This window comes from Sprattus sprattus (genome assembly GCF_963457725.1).
Source record: "Sprattus sprattus genome assembly, chromosome: 1".
NCBI classification, from domain to species: domain Eukaryota; kingdom Metazoa; phylum Chordata; class Actinopteri; order Clupeiformes; family Clupeidae; genus Sprattus; species Sprattus sprattus.
Window position 1 is genome coordinate 41,607,506 of NC_137920.1, and position 21,586 is coordinate 41,629,091.

The 21,586-nt window shown below is 41.4% G+C and overlaps 2 protein-coding genes across 2 annotated transcripts; one reads left to right on the forward strand and one right to left on the reverse strand.

Annotated features, from left to right (window-relative positions):
• Positions 1-4,673: 4,673 nt before the first annotated feature.
• On the reverse strand, positions 4,674-7,966 carry smdt1b (single-pass membrane protein with aspartate-rich tail 1b). The gene is made up of 3 exons (XM_080835337.1): positions 7,755-7,966; positions 7,350-7,493; positions 4,674-5,009 (listed from the first exon to the last, which is right to left on the reverse strand). Exons 1-2 carry the CDS (start codon positions 7,914-7,916, stop codon positions 7,356-7,358), a joined length of 300 nt encoding a protein of 99 aa, XP_080691463.1. The 5' UTR covers positions 7,917-7,966; the 3' UTR covers positions 4,674-5,009; positions 7,350-7,355.
• A 7,078-nt stretch (positions 7,967-15,044) lies between these two features.
• Positions 15,045-20,464, forward strand: pane1 (proliferation associated nuclear element; the record flags this gene model as incomplete). The annotated part of the gene is made up of 6 exons (XM_080841025.1): positions 15,045-15,113; positions 15,237-15,316; positions 15,665-15,763; positions 16,065-16,144; positions 16,296-16,387; positions 20,110-20,464. The coding sequence occupies 6 exons, from the start codon at positions 15,045-15,047 to the stop codon at positions 20,263-20,265; spliced, it is 576 nt and encodes a 191-aa protein (XP_080697151.1). The 3' UTR covers positions 20,266-20,464.
• Positions 20,465-21,586: the final 1,122 nt, after the last annotated feature.

The window sequence follows — 21,586 nt, forward strand, 5'->3', positions numbered from 1 at the left end:
TCCCATCCCACAGTGGAGATAGTCTACAGTAGGAGGGGAAGAAGGACAGTGCTGGACAGACAGACAGACACACACACACACACACACAAACAAACCATCAGGAGTATCCAGGTTAGGGTAAGGGAAGAAACGGGGATACAAACCCTGATGGCCTTAGGCACCCAAAGAGAACGGTAAAATGGCCACTTCATCAGTGTCTACGAGATGTCCAATATGATATACATTAGCCTGACAATGTCATACTCATAATTCTAGTCAGAATATGAGTCTGATCCTGACCCATTGGGCTGTGATTATGGGGCGTGTTTCAACGAACCAGGAAAGAAAATGCCTCTTCACTGAATTGGATACCTAGAACCAATCAGAGCAACGTAGTATGACCATCTGATACATTAAACTTTTACCTGATCCCGTAGGAAGGACGGCAAAAACATATTTTCAATCGACAAATGCCTTAATCGCGTTTCTCTGTTCCTCTTTCAAAATGAATGCGCCGTCAATATCTGTGAGATATGCTTGCTCCAGTTATACATATTAGCAGTCAGGCTAGCTAGCTACTATGTGTTTCAATGGATTTTTGGTCTAAGCTTTAGCAATAACCTTACAATAATGCTCTAGAGCGCTTTAGTTAAGACAAACAATACTCTGCAACATTCGTGTTGCACATACACAACTAACCGAGTCAATGTAGACATTAAAAAAGTCGTGTAGATAGCTTAATTCACATAAAATATTTCCCACTAACAGGCTGAGACGCCGCCATCTTGGTACTTTTTAAAATATACCGGTTTATTCAACTCAAGCGTTGGTTGATCATCTGTCCATCATCGTATAAAGCCCGCTCTGACAATTTCATTGGTCAGATCGTTTTGCTGAAAACTGATATTATCTCCCTAATCAGTTAGCGCGGGACCAAACTTCCCAGAACAAAAATTTTGTGGGCGGGGTTTGGGCTGGTATCCAGGCTAGATATACATAGTATCATGGAAGAATGGAAGAGTTAAACTAAGGAAAATATGTTTAATATGTTAATAATATGTTACATCATCAGTCCTGAAGCATTTTACATTTTTGACAACAAAAACTATTTCCTGCAGCATTAATTAGCATCTTGGTCAGAGATGGGCAAAAATACATCAAAATGTATTTTGATACAAAATACAAAATACCCCTCAAATAAATGTATCAAAATAAAATACAAAATACTGTTGCCAGAAAATGTAACAAAATACAATACATGTATTTTGTATTTTTAAAAGACAGGAAATACTTTTTCTGAATTTTCAATTTGGTATAGCAGAACATTTAGGTTTGGGCTATTCAGTGGCGTAACGAAGTAACCACGGGGCCAGGTTCAGGCTATTATGACGGGCCCATGTCAGTGGTTCCGTATCCTTTTTTTCATGTTTGTAACCGCCGCCACAGGGCTCTCATTGCAATCTCTATGGCTTCCGGGAGGGCTATCCCCACCATGCTTTCGTCATACGTAATTGCAAGGTAAGGACGCGATCTGGCACTCCTCGCCTGGGCGAGACGCTCCACTTTGTGAATGAACGTATAGAAGTTGTACTAGCATTTGTATTCAAAGTTTATACTTTAATCTACCAAAGTACTCACTATTTAACAATACAACTTCCACAAGTTACAGATTATCTTTGACAACGTTGGCGCCCACATGTGATTGACAACACTGGCGCACACATATGACATCACACAGATAAATGACTCTGTGAGAATGAGTAAGCTCTTTAGTGCGAGTCTCAACAACGTTTATAGTAGGCTAAGATCTTTAATAAGAGTCTCGTGTGCGCCCGGGCCCCTGCCTCTATGCAATGCGGCGCGGAGTGCCAGATCGCGTCCTAGGTGAGGCGCGCCTCATTCACAAAGTGGAGCGTCTCGCCCAGGCGCGGAGTGCCAGATCGCGTCCTAGGTGAGGTGCGCCTCATTCACAAAGTGGAGAGTCTCGCCCAGGCGCGGAGTGCCAGATCGCATCCCGGACCTTAGCTCTAATTGCGTATAAGGACATCACACGGCTTTCATCAAGTCACATTGTGTCAAGATGGATAACGTTCAGTGCAACAACTCGATTCGCTCTTTGAAAGAACCTCCTTTAAGTCGGTGTACTGAAGATAAATGACAAGGATCAAGACAGCTTTCTAAGTTTTCGACCACAACCCTGTTTTGTGAAAAAAATTGATTTAACATGAGAGTCAATGAGAGAGATCTGGGGTGATTTCCTTTTCGCCCCAAAAAGGGGCGGGCCATAAGAAGCAACACTTTGGCAAATTGTCTGATTCGACAATGACATTCAGAGGCAGATCAGATAGTCTCGTGGTAGAATCCGACAGAAAATCTCCTTCTGCCTAAACACTGGTGAAAGTAATTGGAGTATTTTAAATACAAAATTACTCCACTCTAAAGTATTTTGTTACAAATTACATTCAATGTTTTATCGGCCCTATGAAATACAAATTACAAAATACTCAAAAGCAAATTTACTAGTATTTCAAATACAAGTAATTGAAATACTGCCCATCTCTGATCTTGGTAACTGCTGGATTGGCTTCTATGCCCTCAGTTGACCTTTTGTTGGATGCTTCTCCCACTAAACTCTACTGTCTCTCTCCCTTCTCTATCTCTGTCTCTCTCCCTTCTCTTTCTCACTGTCTCTCTCCCTCCTCTATCTCACGGTCTCTCTCTCCCTCTTCTTGTCCTCAGGTCAGAGGCAGACGAGCTTCAGGGGGAGCTGGATGGGCTGTCTGAGAGGTACTCTGAGAAGTGTGTTGAGCTCAAACACGTCCAGCAGAACAGTAAAGAGAGGAACACGGAGATCAACAGGACAGAGATGGACATAGATCACCTCAGGAAGGAAAACCAGGTATAATCATAGGCAGAGCCAGTAAGGTAGGGTTACAGGTTTGGGGAAAACACAAGTCTTTCTTTCTTTTCTCCCCTTGGCGAGAAGCTTTAGCACATGTAGCTTGTTTCTTGTGGTATCAGATAGCTGAGATGGCAGTTAAAGCAGGCAGCCACAACATCCTGTCACACTGAATTTCTGAACAGGATAATTTCTGTTTTTCAGTATACTACTCTACTAAACTACTATTTTTCTCCTTGTTGTGTTCTTGCAGGAACTGCAGTGCCGGTTAACAGAAGAGATTACTCTCATGCGTTCCTTCATCACTGGTCAAAGGTCACAGTCACAGTTCATCGCTCATGGGCATCACGAGCAAAGCTCTGACATGGAGGTAATATGCGTTCTATACGTGGAACAATATAAACTGGGTGAATAAACCATTTCTCTGACTTTTGATAGAGGAACAAAGAGGTTTAAATGTTGTATTATTAAAGTATTTTTTGTGGGAATATAAACTCCAGGGTGAGGTCATTCCTCTTTGGTCCTGTATCACATGACCTGTGTCCAGTATGTGAGCCAAGCTTTGGTTGGATGTGCACGCTCAACGTCAGTTATAATTTTGCCATAATGTTGTGGAGAAATGAATAACACAAACCACAGATTTGTCTCAATTTGTAAAAAAAAAAATGCCTAAAAATCTGTAAATATGTTCCCTTCATTTCTTCATGTTGACCTAAACAGCACCTCCTACTGTCATGAACCTGCAGAGTAAATGTATTTTTTTCCTCTATTCTGTGTCGCTGTCTGTCATCTCCACTGCACTTTCTATCAAAGCACCAATGGTCCATACTTTTTACATCCTTATACTGTGCAGTCACAAGAATCAGTAAACATTGACATTGACACTATTTCGGTTTGTATTTGTGCCCCTGTGCTTCAACTGATAGATACTTACTAGCAACACTAAGGTTGTGGGTGTTTAACTGTTCTTAAAGTCGCTTTGGATAAAAGTTTCTGTTCAACTCATGTATTGAAATGTATTTGTACTTTTCCAGCTGCTCATGTCACGCCCACAAACAGTCTCCATATTTACATACCAGTACAAGGACCTTTGATTTGCACTACACTGCACCCTGGTGACCAAAGTCTACATCTACAGAGATAAGTATTAATGGAGATTGCCTATTTTTCCAGGTGCTACTACGAGCAAAGGAAAATGAGATTCTATACCTCAAGAAGGAGATCAGCTGTCTGAGAAATGAAGTAGCTTCTCTAACAAAGGTATGTGCTCTGTGTGGTATGACTGTATGTGCCAAATGAAGTAGCCCCTCTAATGAAGGTACGTGTTCAGTGTGGTTTGACTGTATGTGCCAAATGCAGACATGTCTGAACACAGTAGAACAATGTTTCTTTTGCTTTAGGAGAAGGAGTCTGTGTGTGAGCGCTTCAAGGAGGTGTACGTGGAGCTGAGCCGGCTGAAGGGAGCCAGTGAGAGGGAGATGGGTTGTCTCCGGGAGCATCTGAGTCTCACCAGGGCCGCCATGCAGGAGCAACAGCTCATGAGCAAGAGCTCATAGCTCTGAGTCCGTGAAGACACAACAGCACATGAGAAACAGCTCACAGCTCTGAGCTCCAGCCTCCTGATTCAGCTAGCGCATGCTACCGTCCATTTAGTGCTAATTTCACAAGCTCTTTTGTTGAATTATTTTGATTATGTTATATCATGCCACGTGTGAGTTTGTGGTATAAATAGGGGAACAAAGGCTCTTTGATACTAAGAAGCTATTTAAATGGTACCACTTGTTGCACACAGTAATCAGTTGAAGGTATTTTTTATTTCAAATCAAGTTAAAAGGATTGACTCAGCGACATTTCCACAGTCATCTTCTTTAACAGGAAAGAATAAAATTATGATTTAAAAACGCCTCCATGCACTTTATTAACAGAAGAGGCGTACATGCATTCAAGAGTGAGTATGCAACAGCCACTTCACATTATATACTATTTCAAAAGTAAACATTTGGTAGGATTCTCTCAGGAGTGTAGATATGGAGGATTGGAAATGGAAAAATATTAGGTTTTATGGCTTTGATCATAGCATCATCCTTTTCCTTTGCCTCTCTGATCAGTGAGAGACATGATGAGGATGCTCCTGTCAAATTAAAAATAATGTGTGTTAGCAAAGTCAAGAACAGCACACTCTTTAAAATAGAGCGTTCAAAATATGGCAAATTACATTTTATAGGCTTCATGCTTTTTTACTTTTTCTAATTCCATGAGAGCTGTTGGAATAATAGGATACTAACTAAACTTATTTCAGATGCCCTCTACAAAAAATGACTCACTCTTTATCCTTGACAGACCCCAGTAAAAGACAAATATGATTAATGTATGCCAGTTGACATGGTTTTCCATCCTAAGCTTGTTCAGATTAACTAGGGACAGTTCTTTCACAAAGGTGTAACAATTCAACACACACACCAATGCCCAGTTTCAATACACACACAAACACTTACTGGATAGAGTTTCAATACACACACAAACACACTCTGGGTAGAGTTTCAATACACACACAAACACACACTAGATCGAGTTTCTCCAGCGAAATAATCATACTCATAAAAGAGGGTGTGGCTATGGGTTGGGTTGTGCAAACAAAACAAAAAACAGAAGGGAAAGACAAAACGTTTATTTTTACATCACTAATCATTCATGTTCACTTTGATTTTGAACGAAAAGTACTACTGGTTCTTGTCATGTGCCTTGTGTGCCTATGACAGTGAGAATGAACAGCTGTGTCTTAGACTGAGGACAGATTTGACAAATATATTTGTAAGGCAGACACACCTAATTGACCTAGGGATTGGGGAAACAGGTCCGCTTCTGGCAGCCATGTTGATCTTAATGATGGTGGTGAATTGGGTGTAACTATTGAATATTCTTAACTCAGGACACTACACTAATATTTCTTTCAGGGCCTTTTACAGAATGTTTTAACTGTAGGATAAAGAGTGTGATTGTTGATTATAGAGCTTTTTTGTCTGTATATCTATAGCAAAACAAAATGGTTTCATCTCCTTTTTGGATAGGCCCTAGGGTGTTTACAGTGCGTCTATGATGAGAATGCTTTTTTATTTTTGTTGTACCGGTAGACTTACCATATGCGCACCTAGATGAGGTTAAACAGATGTGTTAAAATAAAGTAGTATGTTACTATACTTATTACTTCCTACTTATACTTATTATAAATACTGTCAGAACAAATAAGATATTTGAAAGAAAATACCCAAAGATTTCACATTGTTATCAATTTCATCACTTAAAAAGCTGGGGTCTCTGGTCCAAGGATAAGGAAAGTAAAGTCGACATGGAGGGTTAAAACCAACATCAATAGTGGACTGGACTGAATTATTAGTCTCAGCACACAACATGGGCGTTGTAATTGAGCCCTTTATAATATTGGTCAAAACCACTTACCAGGGGCGAATCTAGGTTCCGACTTTTGGGGGGGCTAAGCCCCTAGAGAAATGCTATTATTTTTCCTGTAACCCAACAGATCTAGGGGGGTCTGGGGGCATGCTCCCCCAGAAGATTTTTTTTGAAAATATTCATTTAAATAGTGTCCTCTAGTGGGTTTTAGGTGAGAAATTAACAAATTTAGATTTAAAATATGGCACAACAACATATTGAAGACATCTGCTGAGAGGTGCTTATTATACTGTAGCATAATCATTTAATGAAAAGAGACAGATTAGATGCAGTTGTAGCTCAGACTTACGATGGGGCAGCTGTAATGGGCGGGCCTTGTTGGGTGTGTGTATTTACGATGAAACGTACCTTGTGATAAAGGCAGTCCGAGTACTTTTCTCCGGCGCATATCCTCAGTATAATTCAAACTATTAACATGGAGCGGCATCAACGGTTAACGTTGTAGGCAGGAATTCACTAGTTAGTTATATCTGGCTGAGCTACTGAGTAGGCTAGCATACCCACAGGATCAATGAACCGGCATGATCAAAAGAGCCACGACATCTATAATAAATCCGCAATGATTTAACCATTTCGTTTAGTTTACCATTTTAAACTTAATGCGCTATACCTTTGTATCGAGCAGCTGATTATGGCAACTTTCACAGCTTTTTTCCAGCTTGAGTCGGACAGTCGCTCCCAGTCTGTTTATTTGACGTTGTCTTGTCACCGTCTGTCTGCACGCTCTGTCTCACTCACTCACGCACGCAGGCACGCACGACCAAACAGAGCTGTGCGCTTGCCACACAACAGTCTCAAACAGGCAGGAGTCCTGTGCAACTCGAGACTATTTTATTTCTAACTCTAAAAATGAAACTTATTACGTTCACAAAATCGGTTGATAGGTCAGTTTGACGATCTCAGAATAAAAAAAATAAACCATTTTTGTTTGGGGGGGCTAATTAAACTTTTGGGGGGGCTCCAGCCCCCCCAAAAAGCGGCTAGATCCGCCCCTGCCACTTACCACATACTAGTCGTCGTCGTCATCATCTGAAGGGACGAAGATATCGTGCTCTTCAAGGAGAGCGGCGAAATTCTTGCTTATTAACGTACCCACATAGAGAAAAGGCAGAACCACTAGAGTCATACGGATCAAACCGAAGGGCACCTAAAAGAAAATTTTGAGTAGATTAGACAGAATGCCGTGAATTACGGGAGGTTTTTAGGGGAATGATATGTTCCGGAGGCCTACATTTCCGCATAGAAACATTGGTGTACATAAACATTAGCACTGAATGGCTGCTACGGCATTCCTTCTGCAAACTCTCATATGTGATTTGAACGAGGCACCTTCTGTCATTTGTAGGTACGCCTACATTTGCCAAAAACCTTACGCCATTATACTCAAATGAAACACAAACCAGCTTACCTTCACTGGTTTGGGTGAAATGGCACCTGACGTGGATGAAACTGCATTTCGAGACATTATCATTCTCGCTGTTCCCTCACACTGAAGTCCACTCCTGTGGGCTTGAAATCCAGTGTTTTTCTTAAGGAAGAAGCTGCCGAATCGACAAACAGTAGACGCCATATTTACTGCTTGAAGACTGTCTGTGGACAAGCTGTGGTTGTGTGCTGCAAAGGGAGGACGGCAGTTATGACGAGACAGGCGTGGAAAAGGGGGTTCACTGAGTGGGAGGAGTTGAAATCCGGACTGATATAATATGGAATGAATTTGACCTCCGAAGTTTAGCTAATTTGATACAAACCAAAAAAGTTCTTTATTGATGCAAAACCAAAACAATCATTGCAAATAAACTTATCAAAAAACATGTTCAAATGATTTTACTGTCATCACCATCTTGTTGATGATGCTGCTGAATTCAAATTAATTTCGACTCAATTATTTGTTTTAATTCATAGGCTATAGGGCCATTAAAAACTGTTATTGCCCTCGCGCGGCGGTCATAATAATACATTTTGGTCATATAGGTTTAGTCGGAGTTTTTTTTCTGTTTTTTTTTTTTTTTTTTCCGTTTGCCGATTTTCTGTCAACAATTCCCGGGACACTGAAACACTGAAGTGCACGACATTTGGTGGGCATGTAGCCCCACTAAATGAGCGTGGAACTATTGATTTTCGTTTTGATCTGTTGCACCCCCGTCGGACTGGACCCGTTTTAGAGAGGATGGGGCGATTCAGTTTTCTGTGAATAAGTCGAAAACCGTAGGGCTTAGGAGGACCACATTTTTTTTGTATGTTGGTCTTAAGAGGCCACGTCAACCATTCCACTACCACTTATTTCATGTATAGCGCCACCTAGTTACAAATGAAAAAGCAAAAATGGAGTGTTGTAAAACATGTTAATTGTAAGTTGACAAGGTCAAAACTGCACGAAATCGGAGTTGTGGGATCATTATGACACCTTCTTACTGCACGTTAAGTTTCGTGGAATTCCGTTCGGGGGGGGGGGCATGCAATAAATTGATTTATATGATTATACACCAACTGGCCTATAGGTGGCGCCACACAGTTTTCTTCGAATATCCCGAGAACCGTAGGGCCTTGGAGGGCCAAATTGTTCTTGTATGTTTGTGTGATCAAGAGGAAGATGGATGGTCACAAGCCATGAAAAGAAGCCGAGCTGCTTGAATTCTTGCGCCAGGAGTAGCATAAAGTCACCCAACGGCAATGTGAAAGACTGGTGGAGAGCATGCCAAGACACATGAAAGTTTGTGATTTTAAATCAAGGTTATTCCACCAAATATTGATTTCTGAACTCTTCCTAAGTGTAAGCATTAGTATTGTGTAGTTTAAAAATGAATATGAGCTTGTTTTCTTTGCATTATTCGAGATCTGAAGACACTGCATCTTTTTTGCTATTTTGACCAATTGTCATTTTTCTGCAAATAAATGATCTAAATGACAATATTTTTATTTGAAATTTGGTAGGAATGTTGCCAGTAGGTTATAGAATAAAACAAAAATGTACATTTTACTTTAACACATACCAATAAAAAGTAAAACCAGAGAAACTGATAATTTTGAAGTGGTCTCTTAATTTTTTCCGCGGCTGTATGTCAAAGTGCTCGAAAAATTACCAAATTTGCCAGGGACATCAAGCCTGTAACTGTCCATCTTCGGTAGAGTTTTTGTCCATGGATGGCTCTGTAGCGCCCCCTAGAACATTGCAAAAAACCCTGCGCATTGGGGTTATTTTGGCGTAGCTTGACGTAATTGACCCTTCCGCGACCACTCCCCAAAACGGTAACTGATCAATCATATTATAGCAACGGTTACTAAGCGGAGGGACCTCAGTCAAGCGAGCCATTTTGATGAATGGAAGTCAATGAGAGAGACGTCTGCTCGAGAAGAGAAAATGAAACGTTGCGCTTATGGAGTGTGTAATTCTGACAGTCGATATCCAAAAAGGTTGGAGGGAGGGGTAACATTTTATCCCTTCCCGATACCCAAGACCCAGAGAGAGAAATGCCTGCTGTGGATCAAACAATGTAGACGACCCCCCCCATCAGCTGAATGTCAGCAACGTAAACAGAAGCACCTACTTTGTTCCAAGAAGCTATGTCGCTAAAATCTGCCCACTGCATCGAAAACGTGAGAAAACCCTTGCTTAAAATACGATTCAGTTTTACCACCTTACATGTTTGCGTAGCGGCGACTGTGTAGATAATAGAACAAATAAACATAGCTGGAATGAACCTGTTAGCCTTAGCATTTGTCTGTCTACAAACACGGCATGTAATGTCGTGGTTGTAGCCTATATAAGCATATTGCAGACCCTTTTGCCTGCTTCGATCTGAGATCTTGCCGTTTTTCCAAAAAATGCTGATGATTTCTTTGGGTAGAGCTGAAATTGACAGGGTTGAAAACATGTTGCCACCCCATTCATACCAATGCTGAGAACCTGGGAAACGTGAATGCTTGACTGATATACCAAACGTTGCTAAGGGGGGCGGAGTTTGCGGAAGGGTCAATTCGGTATACGTCTTCATCATGCATGGACGCACCAAAAAGTCTCTTGACGCCATGGCGGCAGGTCCACAGGAAGTAGGCCATTTTGAGTGGAAGATGCGTTTTGACGGCGTTTGCACACCTCGCATCTGATCGAACTCCTCCGACAGATTTAATGGTAACGCCTTGTAATGTGGTCCGGCTACTCTTCAGCCATGGGCGACTAAAAGTTATATTGGATTTTCTCATTAGTCGGAGGGTGTGGGCGTGGCAGACCCTCAAACTTTGCCAACTTGTTAGTGCTTGCCACAAAACACAAAGTGTCTTATAACTCAATCGCATGTATGTCAGAGTGCTCAAAAAATAACCAAATTTGCCATGGACATCAAGCCTGTAACCGTCCATCTTCGGTAGAGTTTTTGTCCATGGATGGAGCAAAATGGCTCTGTAGCGCCACCTATAACATTGCAAAAAACCCTGCGCATTGGGGTTATTTTGGCGTAGCTTGACGGAATTCGTTACACGTCTTCATAATGCTTGGACGCACAAAAAAAACTCCTGACGCCATAGTGGCAGGTCCACAGGAAGTCGGCCATTTTGAGTGGAAGATGCGTTTTGATGGCGTTTGCACACCTCGCATCTGAATGAACTCCTTTAATGGTAACGCCTTGAAATGTGGTCAGGTTAGTCTTCAGCCATGAGTGACTAAAAGTTATATAAGATTTTCTCATTAGTCGGAAGGTGTGGGCGTGGCAGACCCTCAAACTTTGCCAACTTGCCAGTGCTTGCCACAAAACACAAAGTCTCTCATAACTCTTGCGTACATTGTTTGATCCAGAGAAAATGTCTTAGGGTGGACGCTGGATCCAGCCCGAACGCGTACATATGCCTGACTGATATCACCTATAGCGCCACCTGTTGGTGGCTGGAAACTTCACTTTGTTTCCACACCTCTTTATTTGACCTGTTTTAACAAACTGCATTGCAAAAGAAAAATATACCAAAACAATCCACAAAAAAGTAGTACACAAAACATTACATAACCAAATCATCAGAATCTATCACAAATAATTCCTTTAATACATAAAAATGAAACACAAACCAATTTACACACACAAAACACATAAAAACACACAAACACACTGACAACCATGACTCATTCTGTGCCAAAACCTACTGAACAGTTCGGCAGTCATATTTTGTAACGCTTTGCGTTACGTCTAGTTACATTATACGTTTAACTCTGTTTCTAAGATGACACCTAAGAACTTTGTCTCATTTTGAAAACAAACAGGCCATACGGGAGGCAAGGCCACTTGGGTTTGTTGGCTCCACAGAAACATATAGTTGGGTATTATCTGCATACCTTGGGAAGTTTACATTGTACTGACCTCTGACGTTTCCTAAGGGAAGCATATATAGGGAAAAAGAAAAAGGGACCAAGACAAATCCCTTGGGCTACACCAGAAGGCAAGTCATGCTTAACAGACTCATGATCCCCCTAGACTAACATAACATTCTCTGCCAGTAATGTGGGGTTTGAAACCAGTTAAGAACATTAAGACCAACCCACTTCACAAGGCGGTGAATTAAAATGTTATGGTCAATGATGTCAAAAGCTGATCTCAGATCTAGAAGGATGAGGATAGAGACTTGGTTTAAGTCAGTAGTGAGTCTGAGAACATTAACAATTTTAACTAGGGCCGTTTCTGAACTGTGATTGGATCTTAAACCTGATCTGTTGATTAAAAACAGCTTTTTCAACCTGGTTCATTATGGACCCCAACTTAAACTGTAAGAAACCTGGGTGTCATGATTGATTACCAAGTTAATGATTATGTTGCTTCTGTCTCGAGGCCTTGTTGGTTCACCCATGGAAGATCAGACCTTATCTCTCACAATATGCTGCTCGCATAAGCAGTTGGAGCTCAAACTGGACAGTTTGCTAATACTGGCCAGTACCACTACTGTGACCAGTCACTGCCTCCGTAACCTTGCAATAACTGCCGGGGGCTCTGGCACACAGAACTAATAAATTGATCTGTTAAAACATTTTCAGAGCACTTAATGCCAAATGAAAGATAATGTAACGTCAATGCAACATATCATTAAAAGCATAAATAGCAGTCATTCTTGAAACATGGGACAACACATGTCCACCAATTTAAACTGCTACCAGGTTTAATGATTAACATTAAATAACAATTTTTTAATTGTAAGGATTAATAGAATGACTATAATACATTCACAGTTATCCTTCTGAATTTTATTTAGTCATTATCATATCATATTTGTGACAACAAATGACTTCTCACTACAACTTAAACAGTTGAGAACATCCGCTCACACCTCTCCACCACTTCTGCCATGCCTCTCACAACTGCCAACTCACTGTTAAAGTCTGTCCCGCCCCTCTGCTTCTTCTCTGATGTCACGCAGGAAGAGTTGGAGGCTATCATCAGAAAAATGAAGCTGTCCACCTGTGCCTTGGACCCTTTCCCTTCAACCCTGCTGAAAACCAACATCTCTGCCATCTCTCCACTCATCACCAGGATCATAAACCTCTCCCTCCTGGCCGGCCATATCCCAAACTCCTTAAAAACTGCTGTCATCAGACCACTGTTGAAAAAACCCTCTCTGGATCCTGAAGTCCTTTCCAACTACAGGCCCATCTCCAATCTTCCTTTCCTGTCAAAGGTTCTGGAAAAAACTGTTGCAGCACAACTCCAAGATCACCTCAAACTTAATAACCTTTTTGAGAAGCTCCAGTCAGGGTTTCGTACTGGCCATAGTACAGAGGCAGCCTTGATCAGGGTCACCAATGACCTCCTGATGGCAGCAGACACTGGCTCCCCATCTCTCCTCATCCTCCTGGACCTAACAGCTGCTTTCGACACAGTGGATCACAACATCCTCCTCCACCGCCTGCAATACACCATTGGGCTCTCAGGCAATGTACTAAACTGGCGACAGAACTGAGCACGTCGCCTTGGGCAGTGCAAAATCTTACACCCACAACGTCACCTGCGGCGTCCCTCAAGGCTCTGTGCTGGGCCCCACCCTCTTCTCCCTCTACCTGCTCCCCCTGGGAAATGTCATCAGCAAGCATGGGATTTCCTACCATTGCTATGCTGATGACACACAGCTCTACATTAGGACAACACCCACTTCTGCTGCACCTCTGCCAACATCCACTCTGACCACCTGCTTGGAGGAGATTGAGGCGTGGATGAAGGTAAACTTCCTACAGCTGAACAGTTCGAAAACGGAAGCCATACTAGTCGGCACACCACATCAGCTCCGCTCTTCCACCATCACTAGCATTACCTTCTCTGGCCAAAACATCTCTCTTTCAAAATCAGTTACCAACCTGGGTGTTAAAATGGATGCTGAATTGACCTATGACACCCACATCAAACACCTCTGCAAGGTTTCATTTCATCACCTCAGGAACATTGCCAAACTCCGGCCATCACTCACCCTGGCAGATGCAAAGAAGCTTGTCCATGCCTTTGTCTCCTCCAGACTGGACTACTGTAACGCACTTCTCATTGGGATCCCTGGCAAGAGCATACAGAGACTGCAATATATCCAGAACAGCGCTGCCAGGATCCTGATGAGGGTGCGTAAACACGACCACATCACCCCCACCCTGAAAGCACTTCACTGGCTCCCAGTCCCACTCAGAATAGAGTTCAAGGTCTCCCTCCTCACCCACAAATGCCTATACGGACATGCTCCCCCCTACCTCAGGGAACTCCTCTCCTCCCAGACCTCCTCACGCTCCCTCCGTTCTGCATCCGCAAACACCCTTCAAGCCACCAGAACTAAGCTCTGCACCATGGGTGACCGGGCTTTCTCCTCTGCTGCCCCAAGGCTGTGGAATGCCCTCCCTGACCATCTCAGGGCCCCACAGTCTATTGACGTTTTTAAAAAAGGCCTGAAAACTTATCTTTTTTCAAAAGCTTTCTGCTAATTATTGTTCATTGTTGTTGTCTTATATGTATACGTAGCACTTTGAGATCTGTATGATGTAAAGTGCAATACAAATAAAATGTATTATTATTATTATTATTATTATTAGTGTATCCACAGAGGGGGCTTAGTTATAAAACATATTTGTTATAGTGTTTGAAAAATTAATAAAAAGAGGATTTTTTTAATCAAAAGCAACATTTAACAATATTTAATGTGACCAAGATTGTTTTCAAAATGACACAGGCATGTTTAACAAGGTTTCACAGTTGTATCCACACTTTTTGTCATCACCGTCAGACACTCATTAAAATGTAAAACAATAAGGTAATATTAATGGTTTGGTTACTGGCAAGTGTAGGTTAGTTTATTAAATTAAGTACTTAAATGAAGATATTCATGGATCTTTGTTATTTAGTTAGTTAATTATTACTTATTAGTGTTGTTGTTGTTGTGGTTGTTTTCAATCGTTTTGGGAAAAAAGATATAGGCCCGAACAATAACTTTAGGCCTAGGCATTAAGCCTCATGAAGCACCTTGCATATATACAATTTGTATACATTTTCTAAACATATGACCTTTTCAAATGATTCATTTTTTTTTAGATTTTTTTCATGATAATCTGGAACCCACTGATCTCAAAAAGAGATCAGTGCTGGAACCTCGATAGATGGCGCTGGCCCCACATTTGTTGGGTTGTTTACGCTGTGACGTAGGCAACGTGCCTGCGTATATTTGAAAAACCGCGCCTGTACAATACTCACGGAAATACATGAAGTTGAGGACAAAAATGCTGAAACCTTTCAGAAAAGTTCCTGTCCTGAACGCTGCGAATGTATTGGTAAGTCATGTCATTACTCGGATTTGATTAAAGAATGCGTTTTTGTTTTGTCGTTTGCACATTGAGGCTATCTAACGTTTCTATTTATGTAACGCACTGTTACTATCCTAACGTAAACGTTAGCTGGTGGAGAACGAGGAACAGCTTCAGTCGAGGTTAGCTGACATCATCGTGCAGAATGAGAAGGATGTCAACATCACAGTGTAAGTTCCCAATCATTTAGATATACACCTACTTGAAACTAAGCGTTATATAACGTAGGATAATTGTCAACAGAGATTCTGCAGTTAACTAGATCGTGCAGTGTTCGTTGGTTTTGGATTTATCAAATGCCTGAAAGTCGCATACCGGAAGTGACGTAGTGTTTCTAAGTGTCAGAATCAACTTTTTCTTATGATTTTTTTTAGGGTTATGGTTAGAGTATAAGGCTAAAAACTAGGTCTCAGTACCCCTACCAATGCCTGAAAGAACGTTACACTTCCTGAACCTCCTGTGTATGACGCCGATATGCGACTTTCAGGCATCTGAAATTATATTTTCCACCCTGACAGACGGCTGGCCCGAAAACTCCCTCTGCCCGTGGAGAACCAGGACAGTCGTCCACGGATTGATCTCGTTGTGTTTATTGTAAACCTCATGTCTGAGCGCAGGTACCCGGGTTGTCTTGCCTTCAATGTTTTCATCATATTAAAACTTTTATATGCACTGCCAAATGGGAAAAGGACAGATTTTTTTCTGCCCTATTCTACCACTAGACCGTTGTCTTGCTTAATGTACTAAATGGGTCACCTTAATCATTATCAAAAGAATTGCCCCCCCCCCCCGAGATTTTTTTCAGGAGCCGCCACTGATTAAATGGTGTGATGTGCTTAATCTGAATACCTCATGATATGATGTTTTGGGGTGTCACTGAATACAAGGATCTGAGTTGCATTTCTCCATCTTCCTTAGTGTTCAGTCTGCTGAGCAGTCCGTTCGGTATCTGGACTCTGGATTCTTTTTGGGGAAGGTGTGCTTCCTGGTCACGGGTGGTATGGACTCTTGTTCTTCTTTACTTTGAGCTTTGGAGTGATTTATTATGCTTTTTTTTGTGTAACAAAGATTTTTCCAATAATTTATGTGAGTGTTTTTGCCATTCTTGATCCATGTGTTTAGTATGAGAATCTGCATTTGGTCTTCTAGCTCGCTGCTTGTCAGTCTCCAGCACCCGTCTGTTGACTGTGAGGAAGATGGCTGCATCTCTGCACTGTCCGTTGCTGTTTGCAGAGGATCAGGTCTGTTCCAACAGCAAAATACTTTTTGTCACATTGTTTAAGAAAGAGATGACTATTAGTCCAGGCAAAATAGCGTTTTACGACAGAATATTTTTTTTTCAGCATAGATCATTTCTATGAGGTGTCCAGAACAACATACCTAAAGTCCTAAGAAATCCTTGTTCAGGAAATATGTTTAATTCTCATCAATCTGAGATGTGTGTTAATAATGCATTGTAAAAATACACCTCAAATGTAATTTTTTCCTTTACTCCTATCAAAATGAAACTTCATACAATGAAAGTGCCCATGAACTAAAGTTTTTTGTATTACAAGTTTCTTTTGAAATTAATTTGAATATGCACATATGCTCCACACTTATTGAATATGTCCATAGGCAGAGACACCTTTCATATGTATGACAAATAAATTGGCCTAATCTTCATCCAATCATCATACTGCCAATGGGAGATGGCAATGTTGCTTTTAGACTGGCCTCTAACCTGAAAACTGCCTGGTTTGGTATTACCTGACAGCAGGGCCGGATTAAGACATTTTGAGGCCTGGGGCTAATTACCAGGATGAGGCCCCTATATCGCCCCGACGCACATCGTGACACGCACACAAACCCACGCCAGGTGCACCGTCACATCAGTGTTTTAAAGTCCACAGAACCACTCTATAAATATGATCAGTTTAAAGCCAAGGATAAAATGTATGTATGTAGTAGACTACACTGTAGACAATAATAAACCAATAATGCAAATGTATACATATTTCCATTCATTCAAAAGCAAAAACAAGGCTAAATAGCCAGGGAATGAAATAACGAATTGATTAAGCATATGCCTATTAGTGAAGCAACAGCTTGGCTCCGCGCCCACGTTTCTATGCGAGAGCACCGACGTGCGGTCAGGGGAGGCAGAGCTTCACCTGTCATCATTAAAGTAAAAAAAACAAATAACGATCAAAGGAAATATTTTCTACTGGTCTGTGATATAAATGTATTTTCTGCATGATTCCAATCATTTCGAGCAGTTTTATAATCAAAATCGCTGAATTTGCGCATGTCCTGTTCAAACAGACAGGAGACAGCAAGACGATGAGGCAACGACGAGCTGTGCTTCATCTCAGATTGCGCAATACCTCACAAACTGGACTGAGTGTAGAACCTATTTAGTCCTGCTGATCTGACAAAAAACCTCAGTGAAAACCTCTACACTAATATTTGACCATGACTGCGAAAATGGAAGATTCTATAGCTAAGCTAAAACATTTCACTTAGCTATGTCTAACTGGCTTGCACATAATTTGTCTATAATTTTCAATGAATTAGCCTAATCTGCAGCGATATGCGTGAGGATAAGAACTGATACATCTTCAATTGCTGAAAGAATTTACGTTTTATTAGGCCTATTTAGATGGAACCGGGAAGCCTGGCTTGTTACCTGCATCATCGTATTTGAAAGCGCGTTATTACAAGCGTTTATCCCTGTCTTAATGATGTGGTGCGAACCAAAGCAAAGTTTAGAAATGTGAATTAATCTTCTTCAGTCTTACTTTGCACTTGAGGGCTTTTGCGATTAGAAGGTCACGGTCCACGGACCAGTCTTTTGGCCCCACTCTCGTGCTTTCTTTGACCGGACATTTTCGCTCATTAGGTTTCCTCCGGCGGTAGTAGGTAACCTATTGTTATTGTAGGCTTTCTTATGTTGCTGCAATGGAAGTCAATGGCAGCCCCTAGAACCATATGGTAACTTTTTGTGAAATTTGGCACACTGATTGGGGACAGTCCCATGATTCATTTCACCAAGTTTCATGTAGGCAGATGTAGCGCTCTAGCGCCACCAACAGGTCAAAGTTGGCCGTACGTTCACACACGTAACTTTTGACCCGTTGGCCCGATTTTCAAAAATGAGGCATCCTTGGAATCCTTGGACCTGCACGAGTTCAACGCACCCTATGACGTCATTTTCCGCCATGATGGATTTTCCGCCATTTTAGATTTTATCAAAAACCTTCAAAAAGTTTCACGGGTCACAATTTTTGTCCGATCAACACCAAACTTGACACAAATCATCTTCAGACCAAGCCTCACAAAAGTTATTGGATTACATCTTCGCAACTAAAACCGTTCGCCCGTGACAGCCAATCAAAGTTTGCGACGAAGACGCCAGACAGGACGTGGGCTCATATCTCAGCAACGATTTGATGTATCAAGACCAAACTTACTACATGGACCGCTTACCTCATCAGGAAGACGCTTAAGAAATTTGGTGACCTTTGACCTCTAGGTGGCGCTGTAATTACAAAAAATGCATTTTGGCCTGTAGCTGTTGACGTGTTTGGAATTTCAACTTACTAGTGGGATCTACTCGTGCTCTTGGAGGTCTTTAGGTTGACACATGCAAATATGTGACATTATCATAATTGATCAGGGCGCCATATTGAATTTAGTCAAAAACACTAAAAAGCAAACACAGGTCACAAATTTGATCTGATCTTCACCAAAATTGGCGCAGACCATCAGTAGACAATGCCTTATAACTGCATTAGTTTATGGAACAATTGATGAAAGCGTTCGCCAGTAGCAGCCAATCGAATTAGGCGGCGAAGCCGCCAAACAGGAAGTGAGCTCATGTCTCGGCAACCTTGTAATGTATCAAAACCAAACTTGGTACATGGACTGCTGACCCCATCTGGGGGACAATCAATACATTTGGTGACCTTTGACCTTAATTTAATCCAAAACACTAAAAAGTTTGCACAGGTCGCAAATTTGATCCGATCTTCACCAAAATTGGCACGGACTTTCTAAAGACCATGCTTTATCACTGCCTGGTTCGCAATGTTTGAAGGAGGAAACCGCCATCGCTGCTTGCAGCTATATTTATAATTTGTTTCACTCTGAATGTTTCTAATGTTATGCGCGGTGCGGTGCCATTGAGTCACTCGACATCGGGCGACCTGAGGCCCCCCTGGTGGCGAGGCCCGGGGCTGCAGCCCGGTCAGCCCATTCGTTAGACACGGCCCTGCCTGACAGGGTTATGGTGTTTCTGCCTAGTATGCAATCAGGACATATTCAATAAGTGTGACGCTCATGTGCATATTCAAATTCATTTCAAGTTACTTTTTAGGTATACTTGCACTATGTAAAGTTTTATTGTGGTAGGAGTAAAGGAAAAAATTAAGCCTATTTGGGTGTATTTTTTTTTCGGCATATATAGTGTTAAGCTAATTTGCATATTCAAATTCATTTTCAAAGAAACTTGTAATACAAAATGTGTTACTTTTCATGGGTACTTTCATTGTGTAAAGTTTTATTTTGATAGGAGTAAAGGAAAAAATTACATTTTTGAGGTGTATTTTTGCCATGCATTATTAGCACACATCTCAGATTGATGAGATTTAATCATATTTCCTCAACTAGGATTTCTTAAGACTTTTAGTATGTTGTTCTGGACACCTCATAGAAATGATCTTTGCTGAACAAAATTCTTTTACAATTTGTTCTATTTTTGGCTCCAAAATGGGCTACTTTACCTGGACTATATAGCTTTTGACCAGGTTTCATCTGTAAAAGTAAGGTTATGTGGTCGGTGTAAAGCGATCATGGTCATAGAAGTAAATTGCTGCCTCCCTCTGAGTAAGCGTAGACACAGCATCTGTGTTGAAGATCTTGTTTGTGTTCCACTGTGCTGATCATTTGGCCTGTTATTTTCTCCCTGTCCTTCTCCGTGTAGACAAGTGAAGGAGTGATTGCAGCTGCAGTGAGACTGCTTGGGATTCTTAAAGTGGCTGCAGGTCTAGTTCCCTTTGCAACAGGACTTTCCCTCAACAGCCTGACTCACTGCATGATGCCCTCGGACCTGGAGCAACAACTTGACTCACCGACCTGATGAGAGGAACTGTACATTTTGAATGTTTTTTTTATCTGCCGTTAAACCTGTTTGTGTGTGTGTGTGTGTGTGTGTTTGTGTATGCGTGTGTGTGTGTGTGTGTCCTACATGTGTTTTTTAAAACGTGTATATAACTGGGCTGGGCAATGTAAATACCTTGGCTATTTTTCAATGATGGACACATCTTTGGGGACTTGATCAGTGATCAGTGAACTCTGATCAGCATAATTACTAGTTGTATAAATTAAACTGGTTCTGAGTAAATAACTGACCACAGACAAACTCAAGATGCCTCTTTTTGACTCCATGTGATTTTCTAGGGCTTGGTTTACTGTAGGGCATACACTTTGTTGATGACTCTAATAAAAATGAATACAAATGCCCCATCACATATTTGAGACTCTAGCACATAAAATGGTCTAACCGAATCGGACATAATTCTGTCTGTGAAGCTCATCCATGGTTTTATCTTCAGTGGGGTGGACAACTGTAATGTCTCTGGACATTCTGGACTTCTCTTAAAGACCACTAAATGGCTGCAGCTCATTGAGAGTTCTATACAGGACCAAGAGAACAGAGGACGTTACTCCAGTTCTTAAATCTTTACACTGGCTTTTAGTTTGTGACAGAGGATATTTTAAATTATCTCCCTCTGGAACATATACTGTTTTCTGATTGGCTAATGGGGTGTACATTAAGTTCGTGGAACCGCACACCTTGGACGTAGTCCCAGTAGAAAAGTTAAATCGCCGTTCCATATCAATGCTCTTGAATGGTTACCATTGACAACCAACGTAACGTTTATTTTTTGACAGCTAGGATAATTCGAACAAAGATGGCGGCGTGTTGGGAGAAGTTAGTGGGAAATGTTTTATGTGAATTAAGCTATCTACACGACTTTTTATATGTCTAAATTGACTCGGTTAGTTGTTTATGTGCTACACGAATGTTGCAGAGTATTGTAAGTCTTAACTGAAAGTCTCGAATATTATTTGTAGGCGGCTGCTAGCGCTTAGAAAAAAAAAAAACATTGAAACAGATAGTAGCTCACACGGCTAACTAGCCGGCTCGATTGTGAGCCTTTCGACCAAAATTACCAAACTTGACCTCCCTGTTGCTCTGTCCAACTTCACCATCAACGGAAACGTGGAGTTCAACTGTAAATAGTAAAACCTTATGAACAACACCTGTGTCCGTCAGTGTGGACACATGTGTCCAATTTCCGATTTCAGTCCGATTTAAATTGGATATTGGACACATGTGTCTCCCCAGAACTAGATTCATTGTGTCCGACTTGAGTCCTGAATCTGATTCAAATTGG

Coding starts and splice junctions, on each gene's coding strand:
- smdt1b (XM_080835337.1), bottom strand. CDS start 7,916: ATGGCGTCTACTGTTTGTCGATTCGGCAGCTTCTTCCTTAAGAAAAAC. Junction 7,494..7,754: donor TTTCACCCAAACCAGTGAAG/GTAAGCTGGTTT, acceptor ATTTTCTTTTAG/GTGCCCTTCGGTTTGATCCG.